Raw genomic sequence first — 25,345 nt, forward strand, 5'->3', positions numbered from 1 at the left:
ACTTTTATCAGATGAATTTTTGTATGTTATATAGCTATTTATATTTGAATTTCATGATTTTATAAAAAGGATATCAAACAATTTAATTCTTCTCTGATGTGAATTTGCTCTGAAAATGTCTTTTGACATTTTGGCTTCTCTATGTAACCTGAAAGTGAATGAGTCTTTCTAGCTCTTGCTAGGTCTTCTCTGAAACCAATCTTTACATGTTCTTGCATGCCCCCCAAATCTTAATTCCAATGAAAATGTCATTTTTACCCAAGAATTTAAATCTGTGGAGTGATGGATGAGAGTAATTATATTTCATATAGCAAAAGTCCCTAAAACTCCTCTCTAAATAGTTTTTATTCTTTCCCCCAACTTCCTATCTTTATTAGAACCATCCTCCTTTTCTCCCACTCTCTTACCCTGTTCTTCTCTTACCCTTCAGGCCACTCCCTGTTAACAATTCTCAGCTTGTCTCTTTGTAGTAGTCAGCCTCATGTGTCAGGCATTCATAGTATCTTTATGTATGACCCATTACAATTAAGACACCAGGAACATGTTTTTAAAACACTTCAAAGATGATACACAGAGTCAAACGATCTATTACTTAGGACTCTAAATGCTAGCCATCATAACTAAACTGAATTATTGTGAAGCAACAAAAACAGTGAAAAACAAAACCCACTGTGCTGGTTTGATACCGTTATGGACCCCAGAAGAGCCATGATCTTTTAACCCAATCTTGTTGGGTGGAACATTTTGATTGAGTGTTTCCATGGAGATGTGACTCACCCAACAGTGGGTGAAACCTCTGACTGAATTATTTCCATGGAGATGTGGCTCTGCCCATTGAGGGTGGGTCTTGATTATTTCATTGGAGTATTTAAGAGAGAAGCTAAGAGCCAATACAGACCCAGATGCTTGCTAATGCTTGGCGATGCTTGGAGATGCAGACAAAAGGACATATGGAGATGCTAAGCTAAGAGGTGAAGCCCAGAGTTTGCCCCAGAGAAGCTAAGAGAGGACTCCCAGATGCTTTGAGAGAAATGCTCTGGGAAAAAGAGGCAAGGACACACAGGAGCTGAAGGAGAGGAGCTGAAACACAACCTGGGGCCAGCAGATGCTAGCCACGTTCCTTCCCAGCTGACAGAAGGGCGTCATTGGCCTTTCTTCAGTGAAGGTATCCTCTTGTTGATGCCTTAGTCTGGACACTTTTATGGCTGTATAACTGTAAATTTGCAGCCAAATAAACCCCTTTTATAAAAGCCAATCCATTTCTGGTATTTTGCATAATGACAGCATTAACAAACCGGAACCCTTACACTCCCCTGAATATGGTTAAATGTCAGCAGGGGTGAGTTTGTTGGTGTATGATAATTCAAAGGGATATATATATATAACCATAGAGAGCAATGTAAATGTCATATTCCATTGCTGCTGTTACAAAAAGGGTCTCTGATTACCCAATTAAAGAATTTGTAGGCAGAAAAAGGGCTCTCAACTATGGAAGACCAATGAAATGAATTCTTTCATCCAATTTGGACACATGCTTGTTGTGAGCTCTGTTGTATCTGCCTAGTAGATTATAACTTCCTCCATTTCTGCTCATCACTGTGCCCCATCAGGCCACCCTCTCAGATTCACTGGACCAGGATACAGTTCTTTCTGATCTAGATTTCACTCTTGGAAACACTGTACGGACCTTGTATGAGAACTGTGAACAAGAAGGTTCTGAGGGGCTCAGCCTATCAGGGTGTCCCTTGAGGGTTCTGCTTTATGATGCCGTGAGGAAAAGAGTGACCATTTGCCTGGTGAGTAGCCTCTGATCAGCTTCTCTGGAGCAGTCAGGATGCCAATGTCTCCTCTTCCAGCTGCCATTATGGCTCATATGGCAGCCATTAGCAATGTACCTCCTCCTCCACTTCGCAGTGTACCACGTGAGTGGGGACACTTTGAGGGTTGCTTTCATTTGTCATTGTCTTCAGTGGTTCTGACCACAGACATAGGAAGTGCAACATTTAATGGTTGGAAGGGTCATTGGGAATACTTATGGACATCCTAGTGGAATGGAAAGAATATGGATGTGTAAATCCTGCTTTGTCTCCTGGGAAGCCATTTCAGTTTGCTGGGTCTCAAATATTTTTTCTTGGTAAAATGAGGATCTTTCTGAACACTTTGAGGCTTCAGTGCATTGAAATAGTTTTAAAGAAGTGAGAAGTCACTGATGAGGTCACTTGTTCTGGAAGGTCTCCTCATCCCTACCCAGAGTCTGTCTGTCTGCTCCTCGTGGCCTACTTAATACCTGTTTTTCACTAAGAGAAGTCACATTTCAAATTTACAAGGAAGAAAGATAATTCCAATATTTTGACTCTGAAATTTATTCCCATTTCATTTTTATTTTTATTTTCTTGTTCTTTGTTTTACCATATCATAGGAATTATAAATATAGGGTTAATTTTTTTTGATGTTTATGAAATTTACAGTATTTTCTTTTTTATGTAGTCTAAACCAGAAAAGTTTCTCAAGAATGCCAACACTTCTTGTTATAATCAACAAATTCATAGATGTATTATTTGGACACCAATGAATTGACTAGTAATATGTAATAGTTTCAATGATATTGCAATATTAAAAATTCTTTTAGATAACAAAGTAAAATTAAGAATTTACTCTATTAATTCAAATTCATTGGGTAGACTTATAGTTTTGAATTGAAAAAGCTAACCAGTTCATCATTATACCTTCCTGTGAAATGTAATTCTTCCAAATATACATATTTTGAATATATATATATATATATATATTTTATCTATGCTCATAGTCTCCAGGGACAAAGGTACCATAGGTAGCAGTCGATGGCCTTTGAAAGGATGTACATATGTCTTGAATAGTGTTAATACCTCTTTGAAACCAAATTAATTCCTATATATGTTCCTTATATGTGTTTTTATTATTATTGTGAAAAATTCTTGTATGTAATAAAATTTAGTATTTCTATGCAAATGGAAATAGATATTAAATGTAACTTTTGCCCCAAACCACAGCTCCTCTTGTTCAGATTTTATTTTGCAAAAGAAAAAATGTCACCATCGTACCATAAGATGATTTTTTTTTTAGCAGCCTAAGAAGCTGAATAGCTAGGAGTTAAAAGATCAAATTAATTTAGAATCAGTGGGACAAGATAGGTGCTATTCTCTGTAATGTCTCCTAAGGACACTTAACTCCTGTGAAGTGATTAAAAGATGAAAAATCAGCAGCAATTTAGATCTCAGAACTGAATAGTGCACCATGGAAAGCAGTGGAGCTCCCAATTTTCTCTTTAAAGGTTCCTACTTGGTGCTCTATGTGGCTTCTCTTTGAAGACGTGTCCTGCTTGCTTAGTAACTGTCTCTATGCTAATAATTCTAGCAAGTCCACAGTTTCCTTTGCTACTGGCAGGTTGTGAGCGTCACAAAAACCAGGATAGAGGACCTAGTAAACTCTGATGGTCACTCCTGTAAAAATGATCTTGTGGAAGCTTATGTGAAGGACACTTTCAGTCTATACTATGAATGAACCTGAATTATAAAGCAGATATAAATGGGAATGATTCAATCTGTAATGAGCATAAATAGGAAGGTTCAATTAAAGAGCTAAAAATCCAACTTCTATATATTCTTGTTTACTTTGCATAAGATTAGGCTAGATTTAATGATCACATCTATCTACTCGATAAATATTTATGTGAGTAACATTTATCAAGTGTTTCCTATAGCAGTATGCACTGCACATTAGGTTGTTATTTCTCACAAAAGCCTTAGGAAGCTGGTGGTAGGCAGAATAATGGGAATAATGGCTGATTCAAAAATGTTCGCATCCTGATCCCCAGAACTTACAATATTACATGGCAAGAGAAAATCAAAGTTATGCACAGAATTGTTTGCTAATTAGCTGGCCTTTAGATGGGGAGAGTATCCTGGATTATCCAGGTGGGCCCAGTGAATCACAGGGTCCTAATAAGTGAAAGAGGGAGGCAGGAGAATCAGTCAGAGAAAGAGACATGAGGACTTGACCGGCCATTGCTGGCTTTGAAAATGGAAGGAACGTCAAAGCAAAGGGATGCACGCAGGCAGCCTCTAGACTCGGGAAAAGGGATTCATCCCAGAGCCTCCACCAGGAACCCAGTTCGACAGATATCTTGATTTTAGCCCAGTGAGACCCATTTCAGATTTCTGACTTCTGAAACTGTAATCCAATACATTTGTATTGTTTTAAGCCACTAAATTTTTGGTAATTTGTTATAACAGCAATAGGAAACCAGGACAAGGTCCATTTTACAGTTAAGGAGGCTTAGATTTCATAGTCTGCCCAAGGTTCACACAATTGTCAGGTGGTAGCAGCTCTTCGTAACATCATACATCTAATAAAGTCTCTCTGCTTTTAACTATAACAAAAACATCAATTTCAAAATCAGTGGCACTCTATAGTTTCTTCTTATCCACCACCCTGAAATCCCCTGCACATTTTACTAGTTAAATGAATTAGATATGTAGGTCTTATTGCATTTTGCCATGTTTGCTACTTAGATATGCTTGGAGAGAGAGAGAGAGAGAGAGAGAAAGGAGAGAACATATCACATACCTTCAAAAGCTCCACTGGTGTCTTTTTAACTCTGAAATTCAGACTCACAGATACTCCAAAAGTAGTTAGCTTCTGAGTCAGCATAATGCTTCATATTTTTCTTTGAAACTTTCAAGTCTTCTCCTTCTATGGTCTCTTTGACTTGTCTTTCAGTATTCTTCTCAGCTCACTAACTCTAAGGAATGAGCGTTCTCGAAATCAAAAAAGCCATGCCGCTTTTTATTCTGGAAGAGAATTGTTTTGAAAACCTTATAGGTTTTCACCACCTGATCTAGGTATACACATGACCCATGATTTTTAGAAATTGATTCCCTGAAGAGAGAGAAGGGGGAAAATGTGGTTTTATTTTGTTTTTATTTGTTTTAAGTAGAAGGCAGGAAGCTGTCCTTTAGCATTTGGCTGGAGGAAAATACTTTTACACTTATGATTAGGAGTGTAGTCTGGTTATATCTTTGTTTTGGTTAATATGCTGCATATCTATTTTCTTCAAGCTTATTAAAGACATTCTGAGAAAGGATGAGTTCAAAACGACAGTTTATATTTTGCCTACTGGTTGATTTGGGAGAAAGAGAATTCCTGGGCCTTTCAAATAACAAAAGAGTTTTAAGTTCGTAAGACATCTGTAGGCACATATTATTTGTTCTAACATATGAGGATGTGGAAGGAAAAAAGGATTCAAGAGAAAACAAGAGACACTTCAATAATTTAGAAATCAGATTGCACTCAAGTGAAAATTTTTCTTTGCTCTTTTTTATTTTATAGTGTACATTTACAGAAAACCTGCAAAAAATGTGTCCTCATTCCTAAGACTTAAAGGGAATTTCTGGTAATTTGGGAGGCTTTCTGTTCTTTAGTAGCTAAAGGTTAAAGAAGTTTCCAAATATGTATCTATCTAGAGAGGTGAATATTGCACATTTTTAATGTTTCACACCATTCAAATCCTAGGAGGGCAGGTAAGAAAAAGATTTGCCGCTAGAGAAGAAAGAGAAGCAAACTGGTTAAAAAAGCAGAAATGAGAATGGAAATTATAAGAAGGAACAAAAGATGGAAAAGATGGTTGAATGTGTATGTCTCTGTATAATCGATAATGGTCCCTATGGAAAATGCCGTCATGGAAATTAGGAAAAGAAGTATTGGAAAATTGTTTTCTCAATTTCAGTTTTCAGTATAAAAGTAATTTTCTTTTTTATTTTATTTTTCAAATCCCAAAGGAGAAAACGATGTTTTGTTGAAAAGTAATGGTGGTTTCTTTTTCTTGGTATTCTCCTTCTTGTTTTTTATTATCACTTCTATAACTGTATCTCAATATATTTGTACCTTTTGGCAGAAAATCTTGAGTGGCCTTTAGAAATTAAGTTATGAGAACTTGAACTTGAGCTCAATCACGGCTGGGGGTTCAGGCAGGAAACTTCCAAGCAAATTGAACTAAACATCAAATCTCTCCACTAGAGGTCACCGTTGGTCACCTGGAGTCTCAGGCAACTGCTGGCTCTCTTAGGCAGTCTCTCTCAAGTATCTCTTTTATCCACCCTCTATTATCAATCCTTCAGCCCCTAGATAGATACTTCATTACCTTTCACTGAAGTGATCTTTGGTCTTCCTTCTGAATACATTTTGAGCTAGGTTACTTTACTGAAATTATGATTTAAAAAAGGAGTCTCATCACATGAACTCTCAACTCAGAAACTGTCAGGTTCCTTCTCTTCTCCAAGAGGAGATTAAATCCTAGTTCCCTCAGTCTGGCATTTAAATGTGTCATGATCTGGTTAAAAGTAATCTTTCTTGTCCCAGATCTTACACTTTTATTGATTGATATAACTTGCCACTGCAGCTAAGATGCTTTGATTGACATTCCTTAAACCCATCTGCGGTGTGATCAGGGGACCAGGGGATCTTCTTAGATTTATTAAACATCCAGACGGCTACACTTGGCACACATTCTCAGGAGAATGTAATGTAGAAATCATAGTCTTTGAGAAGGGCAGCGTCAAGTGCTCCCCCTCTGTGGGAGTACTCGCTACTCTTAGGCAGCAGCCCACCCAGGCATTTTTGACCTTCCAGGTGGTACATTTAAGTTCAAGGACATGTGTTGGATTGCCCTGGCTTAAAATCTCAGACACTGCAGGAGCCAATACATCATCAAAATTCCATAGGGACTGCTTCCAGGTTTCCTTCAAGGGGCCTCTCACTTACATTAGGTATTATTTGATCATCTATAGTTCCTTCCAGCCTAGATGCAACTCACCAATCAGAGGTCATTGTTATCACAAGCAATGTTGACACTCTACCTTTATTTGGTTTGCAGGGAACAAAACTGGAAAGTTAATCCTAGGCCTAAGTCCCTTGCTGAGAGCAAAGTTACTCCTTGAACCACACCATCATAATCCTTACCATACTCATACCTTAGCTCATGCTTCCTCTCCTTAGGGTTCTTTCCTGTCTCACTCTATATGTTCCTCTCATTCCAGTTCTTCAAAATTCTGTTCAACTACTTTAATCTCCAGAAAGAAAGACTCTCCTGGCCTTGCTAGGATGAAGTAGTCTTCCATATCTCCGAACTCCTTTAGCACTTTCTCTAAAACCTCCTATTAGTCTTATCATGTAACCTGACAGCAGATATCATATATATATATACCATGTGTCTTTGGATTACCACTCTTAGTGGATTAGTGCCTTGGGATAAGTGGTTACTCTCCATGTGCCTTTGTATGTCCAATGCCTAGAACATAGGTGTTAGTAAAAGAAAGGAATAATGAATTTGATGAAAATAACACATGCACCAGGCACAAAAGAATACTGAAAAGTTGAGTGAGTCTTCCTCCCAACCCATACCCTTAGTCTTGCGACCCAGAAATAATTACCATAAAAAGTATTTTTTGAGGAAATTTTCCATGCATATTCATGTGTGTATGTGTGTATATGCATGACTGTGTGTATAGTCTAATTTTTTAACACATGTAGTAGAGTATTTTATTACCCTATTCCAAACCTTTATTTTTCACTTAAAATATTATGAAGGCCTGACATGTCAGCACAGACATATGTACCTTGTTTATTTCAGTGGCAATATTTCATTGGTTTAATTCATTGAAATCCACTGATAAGTGTGCAAGTTATTACAGCATCTCATTTTCAAATGTACCCTTCTATATTTTGCTTTGGGAACCTGGGCCTGGGATTCTGCAATCCACATTTTTTCCCTTTGTCGGCTGTCTTCCTATTAGGATCTATCAGTAGGGGGTGGGAGTGGGGTGGGGAGGGGAGGGTGTTAGAGGGAGACTGGAAGGTAAGAGCAGGCATAGATAAGGAGCATATTGTTCCCTTGCTTTGCTTGTGTTTTGTTTCCTGTACCTGTAGGTGGCATCCCAGCAATATGTCTTCTTCACCCAAGATGGGACAGTTCTTCCCAGTAGCAGCAATGATTCCACTAAGAGCACTTGATTCCCCAGAAATACTCTCATTTCACTCCTTCTGAAACCCACTGCCAGCTAGCTGGTACCCTGTCCTCAGGTCTGGGTCCTAGCTTTAGAGAACATTGCTCCAAGCTTTTCAGTTGTAGTAATTCAATTTCTTTCCTTTGTTCCATCAGCAAAGATGGTGGGGGTAACTGCTTCCTACATGGTAGTGTTCTCTCTTTGTCTTTCAGTTCTCTATTACTGGGCTAAGAGTTCTTTATATCAGTTTTCTCTGTTAAAATATTGGTATGGTTTCTGCCCCCCCAACTACATGAGCCTGACTAACAAATGGAATTTGTTTCTAGTTGCTGTTAAAATGAAATAAACATCCTATACATGCTTTTTGAGTTGATAAGAAAGTATATTAATAGAACTACAAGACCAAAGATGTGTGTATTTTAAATTTTGATAACTATTGACAAGTTGTCCTTTAAAGAGGTTGTACTAATTTTTAGTCCTATCATCAGCATATGGAATTATCTGTTCACATTTTCACCAGTATAGTGTATCATAAAATTTAAATTTTTAAAATTTGTTAAAAATATTTTTATTATTGTTTAAATTTCTGTTTATTTAATTAAGAGTGAGGTTTAGCACCACTGCATATATTTATTGCTATTTGTATTTATATAAATAGCCTGTTCATGTCCCTAGCCCACTGATATGGTAGGGTTTATTTTTCCCTTATTTGAATATTCACTTTATGTATAAAAGAAATTAGCCCTTTGTCCTATATTTTGCAAATGTTTTCTCAGTTTGCAGATTGATTAAATTTTCTTGTATGTTAACTTTGAACACTTCCTCATCAGCTCTGTTCTGTTCCTCTTCTCTAAATCTCTAAATCTTAACTCCCTAATTAGTGCTGTCATCATTCATATTTCAAAAATTTCTGCATGGTGATTTTATCTGTTTATTTCTTTTCAGTGACTGAGATCAGCTGCTTCTCTACTAATGGACACCTAACATTTGTCCTCTATCTTATCACAACAACAACCGGACCCTTGAAAAAAATATGAATGCAAGTAAGATGCTTGCTCAGCCTCATCTTCCTAGCCATTTTATATATGTCATGGGCTAAAGGATGCTCCCTGAGTCTGTCCATGTCTCAGGAACTTGCCTATCCAAGTATGGTTTCATTGAATGTACCCATCAGGGCTGTGCTACCTTCCCCTGGAGAAACACCATTTTTTTAAACAAGGAGGGATGCATATGCTTTTGTAGCTCTTCCCAGTTTCATTATTTGGCTCATATTCTTCAGAGTTTTTAGCTAGGAAATATGATGAATTCTCAATTTTATTGAAGATCATATTTTCTTTCCTCCTTTGTTCTCTCTGTTATAGACTCTTGGTCATGGAGAATGGGTTTTTCATGCCAAAAATAAAATGACATTGATATGATTTTCAATCTTATGTAGAAGATAAATAAAATGATTAAAGTGTAATATTCTGGAAGGGGCAGGATATTTTTCTAGAGTGTTGGGTAGATACTCCTTAAAAAAATCAACTTTATTTTCATATTTCTGGCTTCATTTATTTTTCCTCGATTTGATTATCATTGTATACAACTGATCCTCACCTTTCAAGTTAGAGCCACGTTCTTATTTATTTATTATAATTTAACAAGTAATATTTATTTAGCTCTAAGCACTGTGATGAATTCTAGTATTTCATAGATGAGTAAGAAATGGACCCTGCCCTGAGGGAATCATGCTAAATTGGGAGAAACATAGGTTTAAGAGAAAAAGTCATAAAGACGTCTAATGCTTGCTCTAGTGCAACTATTTTCACAGTGTTATAAGAGCATAATGGAAAAAACAACTATATTTTTCTATAGAAAATGGGTTTCAAAAACTGTCACAGTTAGGGTAACTTCTGAAGAGGAGCTAAAAGGACAGATGAGTTTTTTAAGTTGAGAAAAGAACCAGAGTATATCACAATGCAGGGACAAGTAATGTTCATGGACTGGCTAGAATGTATGCTATTGAAACATCATGGACATGGGAGAGGGAGGTAGGTGGTGGTGTTTGGTGAGGCAATAGAAGTTATTTTGGGTATGATTATAAAAGGTATTGTATTCTTTGTAAAATGTTTAAACTCTAGCCTGTAAGGATTAGAAGGATTTTAAGCCACAAAGTTATGTAATCACTTTTGCATTTTAGATAATATGTGATAGTAGCATGGAGATGGGTTGGAGAGGTAGGAATCTGGAGTAAAGGAGACTAGTTAGGAGACTATCATAATAGCATAGATGAGACTCAAAGAGTGTCTGCAACCAGATATTATCTTGTTGCATGCATGTGAGTGGTACTCCTTCACCATGTGCACACTGGATGACCATGTGCCTTGGCTGTGATTGGCATTAGGGCTGTAGAGGACATATTTGGAAGATGTTCAGGATACATTTCAAAAGAGGTAGAATTGATGGGCCTTGGTAATATGTTGGTCCTGAAACAAAAATGTAGAATAGGATCCCAAGGTTGGTGATAGAATTATGAAAAGTGATAGGATTTTCTTAATCCAGATGGAGAATTCAGGAGGAGGATCAGGTTTTTGGGAGAAGGAAGTAGGGGAGGTATTATTCATGAAGTTTTGGCTGACTTGAATTTGATCTTCCTGGGGACATTCAAGTGAATGTTAATGGAGTGCAGGGGAGATGTCTGGGCCAGAGAGTTTGTGAATACTAAGCATATATAGGTGATATGTGATATGCCTGCAAAAAAGATCATGCAAGAAGAGGATCTAGGCTCAGAAGGACTAGAATGGGGTCTGGGCAACACCAATGCTTATGGGAAGGACGTAGGAGGAGTCAGTAGAACAGTCTAACAAGTCGAAAGTGAGCAAAGTTAGAAAAGCCTAGAAGGAAGAAACCTCGCCAATGTCAAATGTCATATTTAGGTTAGTATGATGAACATTGGAAAACAGTTATTATACTAGAAACCAAGAGGTCTCTGGTATTCTTAATGAAAGCAATTCCAATAAATAATCAAGGTAGAAGATGAATTATAGTGGATGGAGTGAATTAGAGTTGAGGAAATGGAAAAGGTAAGTGTAGCCTAAGGGCAAGTTCTTTTGATAATTTGTACAATTGATTAAAGACTATTTTTATTATTATACTATTAACTATAACTATGGTTTGTTTATCTTAGGATTCACTGTTGGTGTTGTATAGTTCCATGGATTTTTAAAAAATTTTTTTCCAGTAATGTGTATACAGCATAAAATGTTCCCTTTTTAACTACATTCAGATCTATAATTCAGTGCTGTTAATTATATTCACAATGTTGTGCTACCATCACCAGCATTCATTACCAAAACTTTTCCATTATCCCAAAAAGAAACTCTGTAAAATTCAAGCATTAATTCACATTCCTTACCTCCACCCCATCCCCTTGTAACCTGTATTCTAGATTTTGAATCTATGAGTTTGTTTATTCTAACTACTTCATATCAGTGAGCCCACACAATGTTTGTTCTTTTGTGTCTGGCTAAAATTCATCCATGTTGTTGCATGTATCAGGACTTCATTCCTTTTTATGGCTGAATAATATTCCATTGTGTATATACCACATTTTGTTTATCCATTCTTCAGTTGATGGACACTTGGGTTGCTTTCCTCTTTTGGCAATTGTGAATAATGCCAGTATGAACATTGATATGCAAATATCTGTTCGAGTCCCTGCTTTCAATTCTTTTGGGTATCTACCTAGAAGTGGGATTGCCAGATCATGTGGTAATTCTATGTTTAACTTTCTGAGGACCTGCCAAACTATCTTCCACAAAGGCTGTACCATTTTACACTTCCACCAACAATGAATGAGTATTCCTGTTTCTCCAATCCTCTCCAACGCTTGTAATTTTCAGTTTTTTTTTTTTTTTTTTTTTAAATAATAGCCACTCTAGTGGGTGTGAAATGGTGTCTCATTGTGGTTTTGATTTTCAATTCCTTAATGGCTGATGATGTTGAACATACTTTTATATGCTTTTTGGCCATTTGTATATCATCTTTGGAGAAATGTCTAGTCAAGTCTTTTGCCCATTTTTAAATTAGGTTCTTTGTGTTTTTGTTGTTGAGTTGTAGGATTTCTTTATATATTATGGATATTAAATCCTTATCAGAATGTGGTTTCCAAATATATTCTCCCATTGTGTAGGCTGTCATTTGATTTCATGATAAAGTCCTTTGATGCACAAAAATTTTCTATTTTGATGTCCCATTTATCTGTTTTTTCCTTTGTTGCTTGTGGTTTGGGTATAAATTCCAAGCAACCATTGCCCAACACAATGTCCTGAAGATACTTCCCTACGTTTTCTTCTAGGAGCTTTGTAGTTCTGGTTCTTGTTTATAAGTCTTTGATCCATTTGAGTTGATTTTTATATGTGATGTGAGGTAGGGGGTCAACCTTCATTCTTTTACATATGGAGATCCAGTTTTCCCAGCACCATTTGTTGAAGAGACTGTTCATTCCCAATTGATGGTATTCACCCCCTTGTTGAAAATCAGTTGGCCATAAAACTGAGGGTTTGACTTTTGAGCTTTCAATTCAATTCCATTGGTTTATGTGTCTGTATTTGTGCCAGTACCATGCTGTTTTGATTACTGTGGCTTTATAATAAGTTTCATGATCAGGAAATGTGAGTCTTCCAAATTCATACTTTTTTTTAAAGATGGCTTTGCCTATTAGGGACCCCTTGCCCTTCCATATAAATTTGATGATTGGCTTTTACATTTCTGCAAAGATGGCTGTTGGAAATTTGATTGGGATTGCACTGAATCTATAAATTGCTTTGGGTAGAATTGACATTTTAGCAATATTTAGTCTTACAATCCATGAACACACAATGTCCTTCCACGTATTAAGATCTTCTTTAATTTCTTTTAGCAATACTTTGTAGTTTTCTCTGTATAAGAATTTTACATTCTTCATTAGATTTAATCCTAGATATTTAATTCTTTCAGTTGCTATTTTAAATGGATGTTTTTTCTTGATTTATTTTTCTGATTGTTCATTACTAGGATATAGAAACACTATTGATTTTTGAGTATTGAACTAGTACTCTGCCACTTGGCTGAATTTGTTTATTAGCTCTAGTAGCACTGTTGTGGATTTTTCAGGATTTTCTTTATATAGAATCTTGTCATCTATAAATATGGAAAGTTTTTCTTTTTCCTTTCCAATTTGGATGCCTTTTATTTCTTTTTCTTGCTTAATTACTCTGGCTGCAACTTCCAGTACAATGTTGAATAACAGTGGTGACAGTGGGCATCATTGTCTTGTTCCTGATCTTAGAGGGAGAGCTTTCAGTCTTTCACCATTGAGTATGATGTTACCTTTGGATTTTTCATGTGCCCTTTATCAAGCTGAGAAAGTTTCCTTATATGCTTAGCTTTCTCAGAGTTTTTGTCTGGAAGGGGTGCTAGATTTTGTCAAATTCCTTTTTTGTATTAATTGAGATTATCATATGATTTCTTTCCTTCATTCTGTTTTTGTGGTATATTACATTAATTTAGATTAATATTTTCTCCCTCTAGCTTCTTGTTCTGTACTTTAGTCTCTTACTGAAGCTCACCTGCTTTTTCACTGTATAAGGGCTACTACTCTTACTACAAGGAGTTTGTTGCTAGTGTTTATGTTGCTGCTGAACTGCTATTTTGTGCTCTGAATATAAAGCAAGATTCTACTTAGTTTTGGGTTAATTTTTAGAGTGTATGCTGATATTTAATTCATACTGATCCTCAGTTCTGAGAAGCGTTTGTCACAAGGATTTTTATATAAAGTATGTTGAGCAACATAATGGTTCTTGTCTTTGAAAGCAAATTCATTAAAAAGAATAAAGCCAAAGTTTCAACATGGCTCTGAAGAGTAGGTCCCAACCCTCTGTTTTCTAGCTGACCATGCTCTGGCAATTCCACAGGATCATTATCACCTGTTCTCTATGGCTGTTTTGTCCATCTTGCTTGCACTGTCCTGCTCCCATTTAGGTAAACCTGCTCTCATAGTAATTAGTGGTTGTGTGTGTACAATATTTCTGAAGATATTCACTTATTTCATTGCTTCCTCTTAGCTTTTTGCAAGGTATATTTATCTTCCCTATAAGAGAAATATAGTTGGTAAAAAAAAAAGTTACATTTAACATTCACAGAAGTAATGTTAAACAAGTATTTATAACTACTGTAACAAGTATTTCTAATTTACCAAACTGCACAAACATGAAAATATATCTACCCCTGAACATATATTAATAGTCATGAACAAAGGATTATCAATGTCCCACCCAGATAAAACATTGGATTTTAGTTTCTCCATCTCAATAATACACAGAGGGCCTCACATCAACAAAGATAATTGTCTTGTTAATTGCATAGCAGGTTTCTAGTTCAGTATTAACTTTGTAACCACCCTTTCATATCAGCTTGAAATCCTCTTTCAGACCTGTTCTGATCAAACCCTTGACTTTATCTCCATTAAGGGTTTAATCCCTCTGCTTCTGTCAGAAGCCTGCCTAAGACATATTCATGAGGGAAAAATATGACTGGAAAACAAATGTAAACTTTGTACTCTTTGAAACTCTTTAAGCTTTATCCCAGTATTAAACTTGATCAGCAGAAAAGCTCAACACCTCATCTTTACAGAGCTACAATTTCATGTTGAAACTTTGGCTTTATTCTTTTTAATGAATTTGCTTTTAAAGACAAGAACCGTTATGTTGCTCAACATACTTTATATAAAAATCCTTGTGACAAACGCTTCTCAGAACTGAGGATCAGTGAAGAAGAAATTTTTTTTTGATGAATTATAAAGTGTTTCTTCTACTAGGCCATGAGAGTTTTATAGTCAATTCTGTTTTTGTGTTAATTTGGCTATTCCTAACACAGAACTAGGCCTTTCCGTCCACGGCTGTAGCTTTTCTCACACAAGGTGATTTTTCGATATACAGCAAAGTAATATTTTTATTTTTCTATTCTTTTCTAGTAACTCTTAGTCATTCTGTCTTTCTTTTGAATTTTATTTTTTGTAAGCTGCTTTAAATGAAGTATGAAATATAAATATAATTATAAATGAATATATATATATACACACACACACATACTCATTGTTAGAGATTTTCAAACCTTGACCTTTTTATAAATCTCTATGACTCCATCTTCTTTTCTTGTCCACTTGAATCAAGTCCTTAAGTAGTAGGAAAATTAGTGTGTTAGGAAATTATTCCATATGATGCTAAAATACAATTAGATAATTTTTTTTTGTTTCTTAAGACCCAACTGAGTAATATAAGAAAATGCCTAAATCATGTAATAAGTATTTTCAAAAATATTACACGATATAATTTATGTGGATGGTAATCAGTTTTCTGTTTATGTCTCTTATTTCAATTTTGTATTTAGAAAGTAGTATCTGTGATTGCTGATCAACTTTTAGATCATAGCGGGATTATCAAAATCAACTTTTTGTGATTCAGGAAACTGACTTGAAATGAACATACTTGGACATGTCAAATTCCAACTCTTCATTATTTGAATATGGTTAATGAATACATTTTTCAAAGATTTAGAAATGTGTTACCTTTTCATTAGGGAAAGGATAATATATATAAGCTAATATTTATTAGTACTTTCTGTTTTGCAACATTTCTAACAGTGTCCATTTCCTGGAGTTATCAAAGAGCCTGTGCTGCGAGTGCTCATGTTGTAAAGATGCTTATGATATTCAATGGATTGTTTCCTTGCCATCTTCTTTGTAGGATGTCAACTTATATTGGTACCAAGGGAGATCATGATTAGTTTGCTTCTTGGCTATGATTACTATCTTGCTGCTTTTAAGGGATCTTGTGTGATTTGGCTTAGATTTGAACTTCAGAAGGAATTGCAAACTGAACTCATACATGGGAATGTGCTCTGAAGAAGGGTTAGCCAAAGATGAGGGTCTGCATAAGAGTGAATAAAAATTATTAGCATGAAAGTGTGGGATAAAAGGAGAGAGAGAGAGAGAGAGAGAGAGAGAGAGAAACCTCAAGAAAACGGTTTCAAGTGTGACAGCTGGGACTCTGGAACCTGTTTAGATTCTAAAGATGCAGGATGGGGATTCTGAAAGGCTTGCTCTCAGAAGGGTGACATTGTGTGATACATATAATCACCAGAATTTAGTGAAATTAAAAAAAAAAAAAACAATGCCAGACCAGATATGATATCAAGGAGTAACATTATATTATTTCCTCATTTTGATCATCCTATTTGATTCTATTTGTGTATCAAACAAAGATCATTAATACCTCACTTCCATAGTCACTGTATTATTTTACCATGAAAAATGCTTGCAGTTAAACTCTATTTACATACTTGGTTAATAAGATTATGGAAAATTACTCACAATTTTAATTTTTAAACTTTTTTTGCAGGCTTGAAAATGTCTAAGCACATTAATTATAGTCAGTTGAAAACATTATGCCACATTAGGGGACTACAATACGGGTAAATAATACATGCATTTCTTTTTCTGTCATTCAAATGAATATGAATATGTTTGTTTTGTGGATAAAGTATAGTAATAAACCATTGTTGACTCTCATAGGTGTCTGATTTACTACACGGACAAAAATATATGAAAGCCTGGAGGTTATTTTACCAGATTGAGGGGACAGAATATATATGTCATATTTTAAGGCAACAATTTAGTGTAAAACAAACATAACTCATCCCTAGCTGGGCCCTTTCTAGTATTTAAAAAACAGTCATTGGGAAAAGGCTTTAAATGGTTGCAAAATACAAATCTTGAGTGAATTAAGTAACTTAGCAGTGCATAGGGGATGCCAAAGGCCTAGGATATATCACTGTTCGAAGCTCAGGATTCCTAAGATACATGATACTTAAAGATATAATTTCTAAAAAGTCTATTTTCTTGCCAACTCCTTTCCTCAAGTTAGAATTTAAATTCACAAGCTGGTTACTTTCTTTGATATCTATCAGTGTCCTTCCATCCTCCCCTCTTCCTTCAGTCAGCAGAGGACTGTGCTACTTTGGATGTATGCTCCACTAAAAGCCATATTCTTTAATGCAGTCTTGTGGGGGCAGATGTATTAGTGTTGATTAAGTTGGAATCTTTGGATTAGATTGTTTCTGTGGAGATGTGACCCACCCACCTGTGGGTAATACCTTTGATTAGTTTATTTCCATGGGGGTGTGGCCCTGCAAATTCAGCGTGGGGATTGATTAGTTTACTGGAGCCCTATAAGAGCTCAGACAGAAGGAGGTCAGTGCTGCTGCAGCTTAGAGAGACATTTTGGAGATGGCCATAGAAAGCAGACTTTTGCTGATGCTTTGGAGATACTAGCCCAGAGTTTGCCCTGAGAAGCTAAGCCTAAAGACATTTTGGAGAATGCCATTTTGAAATGCAACCTGGGAGCAAGGAGATGCCAGCCACATGCCTCCCTAGCTAACAGCGGTTTTATGGATGCCATCGGCTATCTTTCAGTGAAGGTACCTTATTGCTGATGCCTTACCTTGGACACTTTATGGCCTTAAGACTGTAACTTTGTAACCAAATAAACCCCCTTTATAAAAGCCAATCCATGTCTGGTGTTTTACGTCACGGCTGTATTAGCAAACTGGAACAAGGACCTTGCCTTATTCTTTATGGGACTGCTGAGAAAATGCTTTGGGTTTATAGACCTATTTTTAAAAACAGCTTTCTAAGTCACATCCTCTAAAAAACTTTAAACTATTTCTATATCTTCATCTATCATCTTCCTTTCTCTTCTTTCTCAGTGAAAGGGAAGAATGTGCACTTCTTTGTACTTTTTGAATTTCCACCAGGAAGGATTTTTTTTCTAAGTGCTGCTGGCCTCTTCCTCACTCCCAGAGTCTTCCAGTACAGGGTAAAGATTGAGTTTATGGAATTTGGAGCCAAAGCGCCTGGTGAGAATCCTGACCAGCTGTGTGACCTTGGCTGGTTACTTAAGTAATACTGTTTGCTGTAATTTTGTCATTTGTAAAATGGAGGTAATAATAGTACCCATTTCAAGAGGTTATTGCAAGGATTAAATGAGCTAATATATGTAAAATAAATAGTGTCTAGCATATAGTAAGGGATATATAAGTGTGAGCTGTTTTTATTGTTTATTCAGAAAGGCTCATTCAAGTTTATAACTTGTGCTGGTTGGATATATTATGTCCCCCTAAAAGCCATATTCTTTAATGCACTCTTTTGGGGACAGATTTATTAATCTTTCTGATTAGGGTGTGACATCTTGATTGAGTGTTTCCATGGAGATTTCACCCCTCCGATTCAGGGTAGGTCTTGATTAGTTTACTGGAGTCCTTAAAAGGGAGCTCACACAGAGATGCTCAGAGATGCTTGGGAATTAATGCTTTTGAGATGCTGACCCAGAGTTTGCTCTGGAGAAGCTAAGAGAGACAAGCCCAGAGGCATTTTGAAGAAAGCCGTTTTGGAACCAGAACCCTGGAACGAAGAATCAGGCATATGCCTTCCCAGCTAACCAGAGGTTTCTGGATGCTGTCGGCCTCTCAGTGAAGGTATACTCTTGTTGATGCCTTAATTTGGACATTTTCATGACCTTTGGACTGTCAATTTGTGACCAAATAAACCCCCTCTATAAAAGCCTATTCATTTCTGGTGTTTTGCTTAACAGCAGCATTAGCAAACTGGAACAGATTTTGGTACCGGAGAAGTGGGGTGCTGCTAAGTTTGCAAATACCAAACATGTTTGAATGGCTTTTTAAATGGATAAGAGGAAGATTCTGGAAGAATTGTGAGGAGCTTAATAGAAAAGGCCTAGATGGCTTTGAAGAGACTGTTGGTAGAAATATGGACTCTAAAGATAGCTCTGATGAGGCCTTGAACAGAAATGTTGAATGTGTCATTGCAAACTGGAAGAAAGGTGATCCTTGTTTTAGTTTTAAAGTGGCAGAGAATTTGGCAAAATTAGTCCTGGTGTTGGATGGAAGGCAGAATTTGAAGGTGATGAACTAGGATATTTAGCTGAAGAGATCTCCAAGCTAAAAGTTGAAAATGCAGCCTGGCTTCTCCTTGCAGATTATAGTAAAATGCAAGAAGAAAGGGAAAAGCTGAGAAGTGAACTTGTGGGTACAAAGAAACCAGAAACTGATAGTTTGGAAAATTCTGGGCTTCCAGAAAGTGAGACCCCAGAGACTACAGCCTCATGTGAGGATTTAACCAACCATGCAACCCAACTGCCATTTCAGTACTAGCCAGGATTGGAGATGGAGTTATCCAGAAAGGATTTGTGGAAAGTCCTATTGTCTGACAGTTTTGATCTCTATATGCTGCATGCCAATCCAACAAATTTTTTGTGAGATCTGTACAAAAGGAACCACTGCCAATCTGGACTTTTGAGGGAATGGGGATGGAACAATTTGAAGGAAAAATTTCTTCAAAGACAGAACCATGTAAATTGAGGTCTGGAGTCAAGAAATCCCAGGCAAATAGAGCAGAACAACCCATGCACGTGGAAAGAGTGAGTTTGCTCTGGAGGCAGAGGGTGGGCCTTCTGCCTCAGTGCTCAGGAAGAGTGCTGCCACCCCAGGCCTCATAGAGGGTGGAGCACATTCCCCAGGGATTGGGAAAAGCCTGGCCACCATCCCACTATTTGGAGAGGGGAGAACCTTTGCCCGGAGAGGCAGAGTCCCGGTGGCACCCCAATGTTTGAGGAGGGTGGGGCTGAGAAGAAGGTGGACTCCCCAATATCTGAATATGTTGGAGCACTCACACCAGTGTTTGGAGAGAAAAGGGCTGCCTCGAAGGATCTTGGAAAGGGTTGGACTTCTGCTTTCTCAAGCCCCAAGGATAAAACATCATTCTGTAAATGACTCTCAGGCTTTGAAATCTAATGAAGTTTTCCCTGTGGGTTTTAGGAACTGTTTTGATCATGTGAACCCTGCTTTCCTTTCAGTTTCTCCCTATGGCAATGGTAATGTTTATCTTATGACTGTCCCTCCTTTGTATGCTGGCAGCAGATAACTTGTTCTAAGTTTCACAGGTCCACAGCCAGAGGAGAATTTTGCCTTAGGACAAACGACGCCTGTAACGGGATTTTAATATCTTGAACTTACCTATTGTTACTGAAATGATCTAGGCTTTTGTGATATTGTGATGGGATGAATGTATTTTGTATTTGGAGAGAATATGTCTTTTTGGGCTTCAGGGTGTGGAAAATGCCGGTTTGGATATATTATACACACCCCCCCCCCCCAAGCCGTATTCTTTAATGCAATCTTGTGGGGGCAGATTTATTAATCTTTCTGATTAGGGTGTGACCTCTTAATTGAATGTTTCCGTGGAGAATTGATCCCTCCCATTCAAGGTAGGTCTTGATTAGTTTACTGGAGTCCTTAAAAGGGAGCTCACACATAGTTGCTCAGAGACGCTTGGGAACTAATGCTTTTGAGATGCTGACCCAGAGTTTGCTCCAGAGAAGTGAAGAGAGACAAGTCCAGAGACATTTTGGAGAAAGCCATTTTGGAACCAGAACCCTGGAGCAAAGAAATTAGCAGACTCCAGCCATGTGCCTTCCCAGCTAACAGAGTTTTTCCAGACACTATCAGCTGTTCTTCAGTGAATGTATACTCTTGTTGATGCCTTAATTTGGACATTTTAATGGCCTTCGGACTATAAATTTGTAACCAAACAAACCCCCTTTATAAAAGCCAATTCTTTTCTGGTGTTTTGCATAATGACAGCAATAGCAAACTGGAACACCTGCCTTGTGTGTTTGTCCTTTTTCTAAAACATATGGAGCTAGTAGGGATTTTGATGCTGAATGCCTTTTTTTTTCTTTTCCTTTTGCTTTGTAGTCCAGACATTTATTTTAAAAATACATCTCTAGATTGTTTTTTCCCTTGGGGGATTATAGTGAGAGAGATAGAAACATCTAATTGTGGTTCTACCAAATATTCAAAATAAATTTTGATCAACCTTCGTCTTCCTGGATTGGATAATCCTTCCCAGATAGTGTTCTCTCATCACCAGGCCCACACTAGTTGTCCTGCCTGACTTCCCTCTATTAATTTTACTGTGCCTTTTCTTAGAACCCTGATGACCTGAATTTCTTGGTTGTATTCTTGGGAGACTGGCACACACCATGGTTTGGGACAGGTTTTATGGTACATCTATACCAGTTTTGGGTTCTTCTTTTAGAAAAAGAATATAAGACTTTTAAAAAAATAGATAGGAAAATGCATATTTATTTAGAATGAGAAAAGAAATTCCAACAAATGAATGAAGGCTTGGCAATTCAGGACCCTTTTTTCCCCGAAGGTTTCTTCAGTTTATTTACCAGAAGTGTATTTAAGTCTTTCAGAATTACAAAGCAATCAAGTGACTTCAACAAATTGGGAAGAGATTTAAGAAAACTGTATTTCTCTGTATTTGTTCTTTATGAAGTATATGTTTAAAATGATGACTACAATATACTTTTCTTCTATAATAAAAAGAGAAATGCTGAAAATTACATGTTTCAAGGTCTGAAATCTATGTACATGAAATCCTCCCCCCCCAACAAAAGCATTAGTTTTGATTCTAAAAAATTCTATCAGAATAAAGGCAGTAGATTGGTATATTATTCTGGGATTTTTGATCGAGGGTAAAAGAAAAATTGAATTATAAAAGGGAATGATATCCCTTGGATTTTATGATTGGATGCAAAACTTTCACCCTTAGACTACAAGCTTGTTGAAGGAAGGAGATTTGTTTCATTTTTATTACTTCTGACTTCTTAGCACAGAGTTCAATGTTTTGAATTGCATTACATTTTGGTGTTCAATAGAAATACAGATATTGTTGATCTAAAAATATACATGTGTTTTCTATCTCTCTTGATTAGAAATAAGAGTATAGATACAGATTTATGGTGTGATTTTCTTTTTAGAATTTTCCAGGGAATTATTTTTAATGCAATTTTATTGAGATATATTAATACACCATATAATTTATCCAAAGAATACAATCAATGGCTCAGAGTATCATCGTATAGTTGTGCATTCATCACCACAGTCAATTTTAGAACATTTTCATTACTCCAAAAAAATTAAAAAAAATTAAAAAAGAATACCCTAAACATCCCATATCCTAAAAAGGGATATCTATAATGCATAAGAATAACCTCCAGGATGACCTCTCAACTCCATTTGAAATCTCTCAGCTACTGAAACTTTATTTTGTTTCATTTCGCATCCCTCTTTTGGTCAAGAAGCATTCTCAATCCCACAATGTTGGGACCAGGGTCATCCCTGGGAGTCATGTCCCATGTTTCCAGGGAGATTTACACCCCTGGGAGTCATGTCTCACGTAGGGAGGAGGACAGTGAGTTTACCTGCTGAGTCAGATTAGAGATAGAGACCACATCTGAGCAACAAAAGAGATTCTCTGGGGGTAAGTGTGTTATCATCTTTAAACATGCTTTTATAAAAAGGAACAGCATATATTAATTTGACACTCTAGTTGTCCTCCTGGACTATATGTTTGGTAGATAAACTGAAATATACTTTGAATGATTCTGTTTTTCATTTGTTACAGTACTTGATGACTTAATCAGTCAGCTCTTAAGTTCTGAAGTTTGATTTACTTTGTGATAAACAGAATAATATGGATTGTAAGGAAAGTTATATTCTCCTAAGTGTCAAATATTAAAAAACAATATTGGGCTACCTCATTGCAATTTCATTTTCCTAAGTGACAAACTATTCTTGTATCTCCATACAAAAACTTATAACATGTCTAAATTTGGAAGTATAAAAGAAAAAACACAGTCATGATGTATATAAATGTGAATATTTATATACATTGGTTATTTGTCAAACAATTAGCTACATGACTGGAATATAGCAAGAACTCATTATTTGTTACTTATTAATTTTACCAATATAAAACTGCCTATTCTCAAATACATGTGTAGTTAGGCAGACTACGTATTTATATGTGCTTACAGAGATTATAACCCATAAACAGGTTTTAATTCAAAAGTTTAATTGTAATTTGACTGCAAGGCATTCAGCATTTTCCCACAGTCACAGTGTTATAAATCAGAAAATTATGGAAGAGAAAGTGAACTCAGTATTCATCTAGTGGAAATTTAACCTGTATTATCAGTTTATTTAAACAGCATAATTACATGGAACCTAGAATAGGGAGTGAGATTTTGTTATTCTGTACAGATTAATGTAATATCCTGATATATCTCAGAGTATTTTGGGCAGAAGTATTTGCAAAATCCCCTTGAGGGACTGGGGAAAAATCTGGAAATATTATATTTCCCCACCTGAGGAATTCCTGATATTATCACAAGCATTGGGGAGTCCCAATTTAATAAGTCAAGCCCTTAATCTTTTGGCATGACCTTATTAAACTTATTCCTGCAAAGGAGAAGCTAAGCCTACTTACAGTTATGCCTAAGAGTCACCCCTAGACAACCTCTTTTGTTGCTCAGATGTGGCCTCTCTCTCTCCCTAAGCCAACACTGCAGGTAAACTCACTACCCTACCCCCTATGTGGGACATGTCTTCCAGCAGTGTAATTCTCCCTGGCAACATGGGACATGACTCCCAGGGATGAGCCTGGACTCAGCATTGTGGGATTGAGAAAGCCTTCTTGACCAAAAGGGGGATGCGAAATGAAACAAAATAAAGTTTCAGTGGCTGAGAGGTCATTCTGGAGGTTATTCTTGTGCAGTATATAAATATTCCTTTTTAGTTTTCAGTGTATTAGAATAGCTAGAAGGAAATATCTGAAACTGTTGAACTGTAATACAGTAGCCTTGATTCTTGATGATGATTGTATAACTATTATGTTTTTTATCGTGGGACCATGTGATTGTGAAAACCTTGACTGACACTCCCTATATTATTATTTTTGTCTCTATTTTTGAGTAATGAAAATGTTCTAAAATTGTTGTAGCAATGAATACACAACTGTATGATGATACTGTGAGGCAATGATTTGAATACTTTGGATGGATTATATGGTGTGTAAATATATCTCATTAAAATTCCATTAAAAATACCAAAGTCATCTAGTGGGAGCTCTTTAACTTACAGATGATTAATTGTGCCAGCTTTTCCAAAATTTGCCCAAAATGTGTCTCAAATTCTATGCTTTTATCATATAAATAATGAAAACAATATTGTTAAAATTATAGTATAAAAAAATACAAAACAATAACGTTGAGTAACTGTTTCTTGTTTCAGGTTAAGTTAAAGTACATTACATTGGAAGAGTTTTAAGAGGTTGATAGAGACAATTATGATTATTAAGGAGGCTTCTGGACAATTTTAAGTTCTTTAGAGTTTATTGATATTGGTTGGTTCTTCATTATATGTTTTTATTTCAAAATATATTATCTTTCTTATTCTTAGTGAGGATGTTTTTCTAACTCAGCATGTGAGATAAAATTAGACTTGGTTTTTGACCTAAAAATAGAATGAAGATATAAAGAGAGATATGATTTTTAATTTTAAGTTACTAAAATTCAGAAGAGAAGAGAGGCAAGAAGAGCTTTAAAGAGATGGTTTTTATATGTAAAAGAAATTAGCTGAGCTGTGATCCAATGAATGATGCTTTGTCTGGGATGTAGCCTTTTTTCATTTTGCACAGTTGCCCTTGATAGCCATGAGTTGAGAAGGATAAATACAGAACAGCTTTTATTTATTTAGCCTTTTTTTGTGGTTATAGGATGTTTACAGGTTGGAATCGTGCCTATTTGTACTATTTTACCTAAAGTGCACACGCTTATATCCAATTTTCTAAGTCAGGGTCCTCTACCTGGAGCAGGATCTACTCCAGGGTGTGTTTGGAAATGTGTGGGCACATTTGTTATTGTCCCAATGATTAAGGGGCACCATTGCCACTTAGTGGTCAGAGGCCAAGGATTTTAAGCACTTTGCAATATGCAGTAAAATCCTGCCCATTGTCCCACCCAGAATGCCAGTAGCTCTCCTTTCCCCCCTTAAGAAATGCTGGTCTAGGGCTATTTTCTTAGATAAACTTTCTCAAATTACAGGTGCTGCTGTATAAAATCTGTAAGATTTCATTAAGCCTCACATTTCCCTAGATCTTGATTTAAAAAATAAACTCATACCCTTTCCTTGAAAACTTCCTTCCCTTTCTGCATCTCTTATCAGTATTGTCAGAATTTAGACTGTAAGCTTCCAGAGGGAAACAACCATACGTGTTTGGTCCACCATGGCATTTTTCGTGCCTTCAGTGCATGGCACATAGTTGGCATTCAAAGAATGCTTGTTGAATGCCTGCAAAAACC

General features: G+C 36.4%; 1 protein-coding gene across 1 annotated transcript in view; it reads left to right on the plus strand.

The window, feature by feature from the left end:
- The first annotated feature begins 1,834 nt into the window (after positions 1-1,834).
- The window catches only part of CNBD1 (cyclic nucleotide binding domain containing 1), a 423,545-nt gene continuing 400,034 nt past the window's right edge, over positions 1,835-25,345 (plus strand). The window contains exons 1-2 of the mRNA XM_037802596.1: positions 1,835-1,922; positions 16,457-16,529. Of these exons, the coding sequence (XP_037658524.1) occupies positions 1,835-1,922; positions 16,457-16,529 (161 nt within the window). The remainder of the gene's footprint in view (positions 1,923-16,456; positions 16,530-25,345) is intronic.

Source organism: Choloepus didactylus, chromosome 14 (genome assembly GCF_015220235.1).
Source record: "Choloepus didactylus isolate mChoDid1 chromosome 14, mChoDid1.pri, whole genome shotgun sequence".
Taxonomy (NCBI): Eukaryota; Metazoa; Chordata; class Mammalia; order Pilosa; family Megalonychidae; genus Choloepus; species Choloepus didactylus.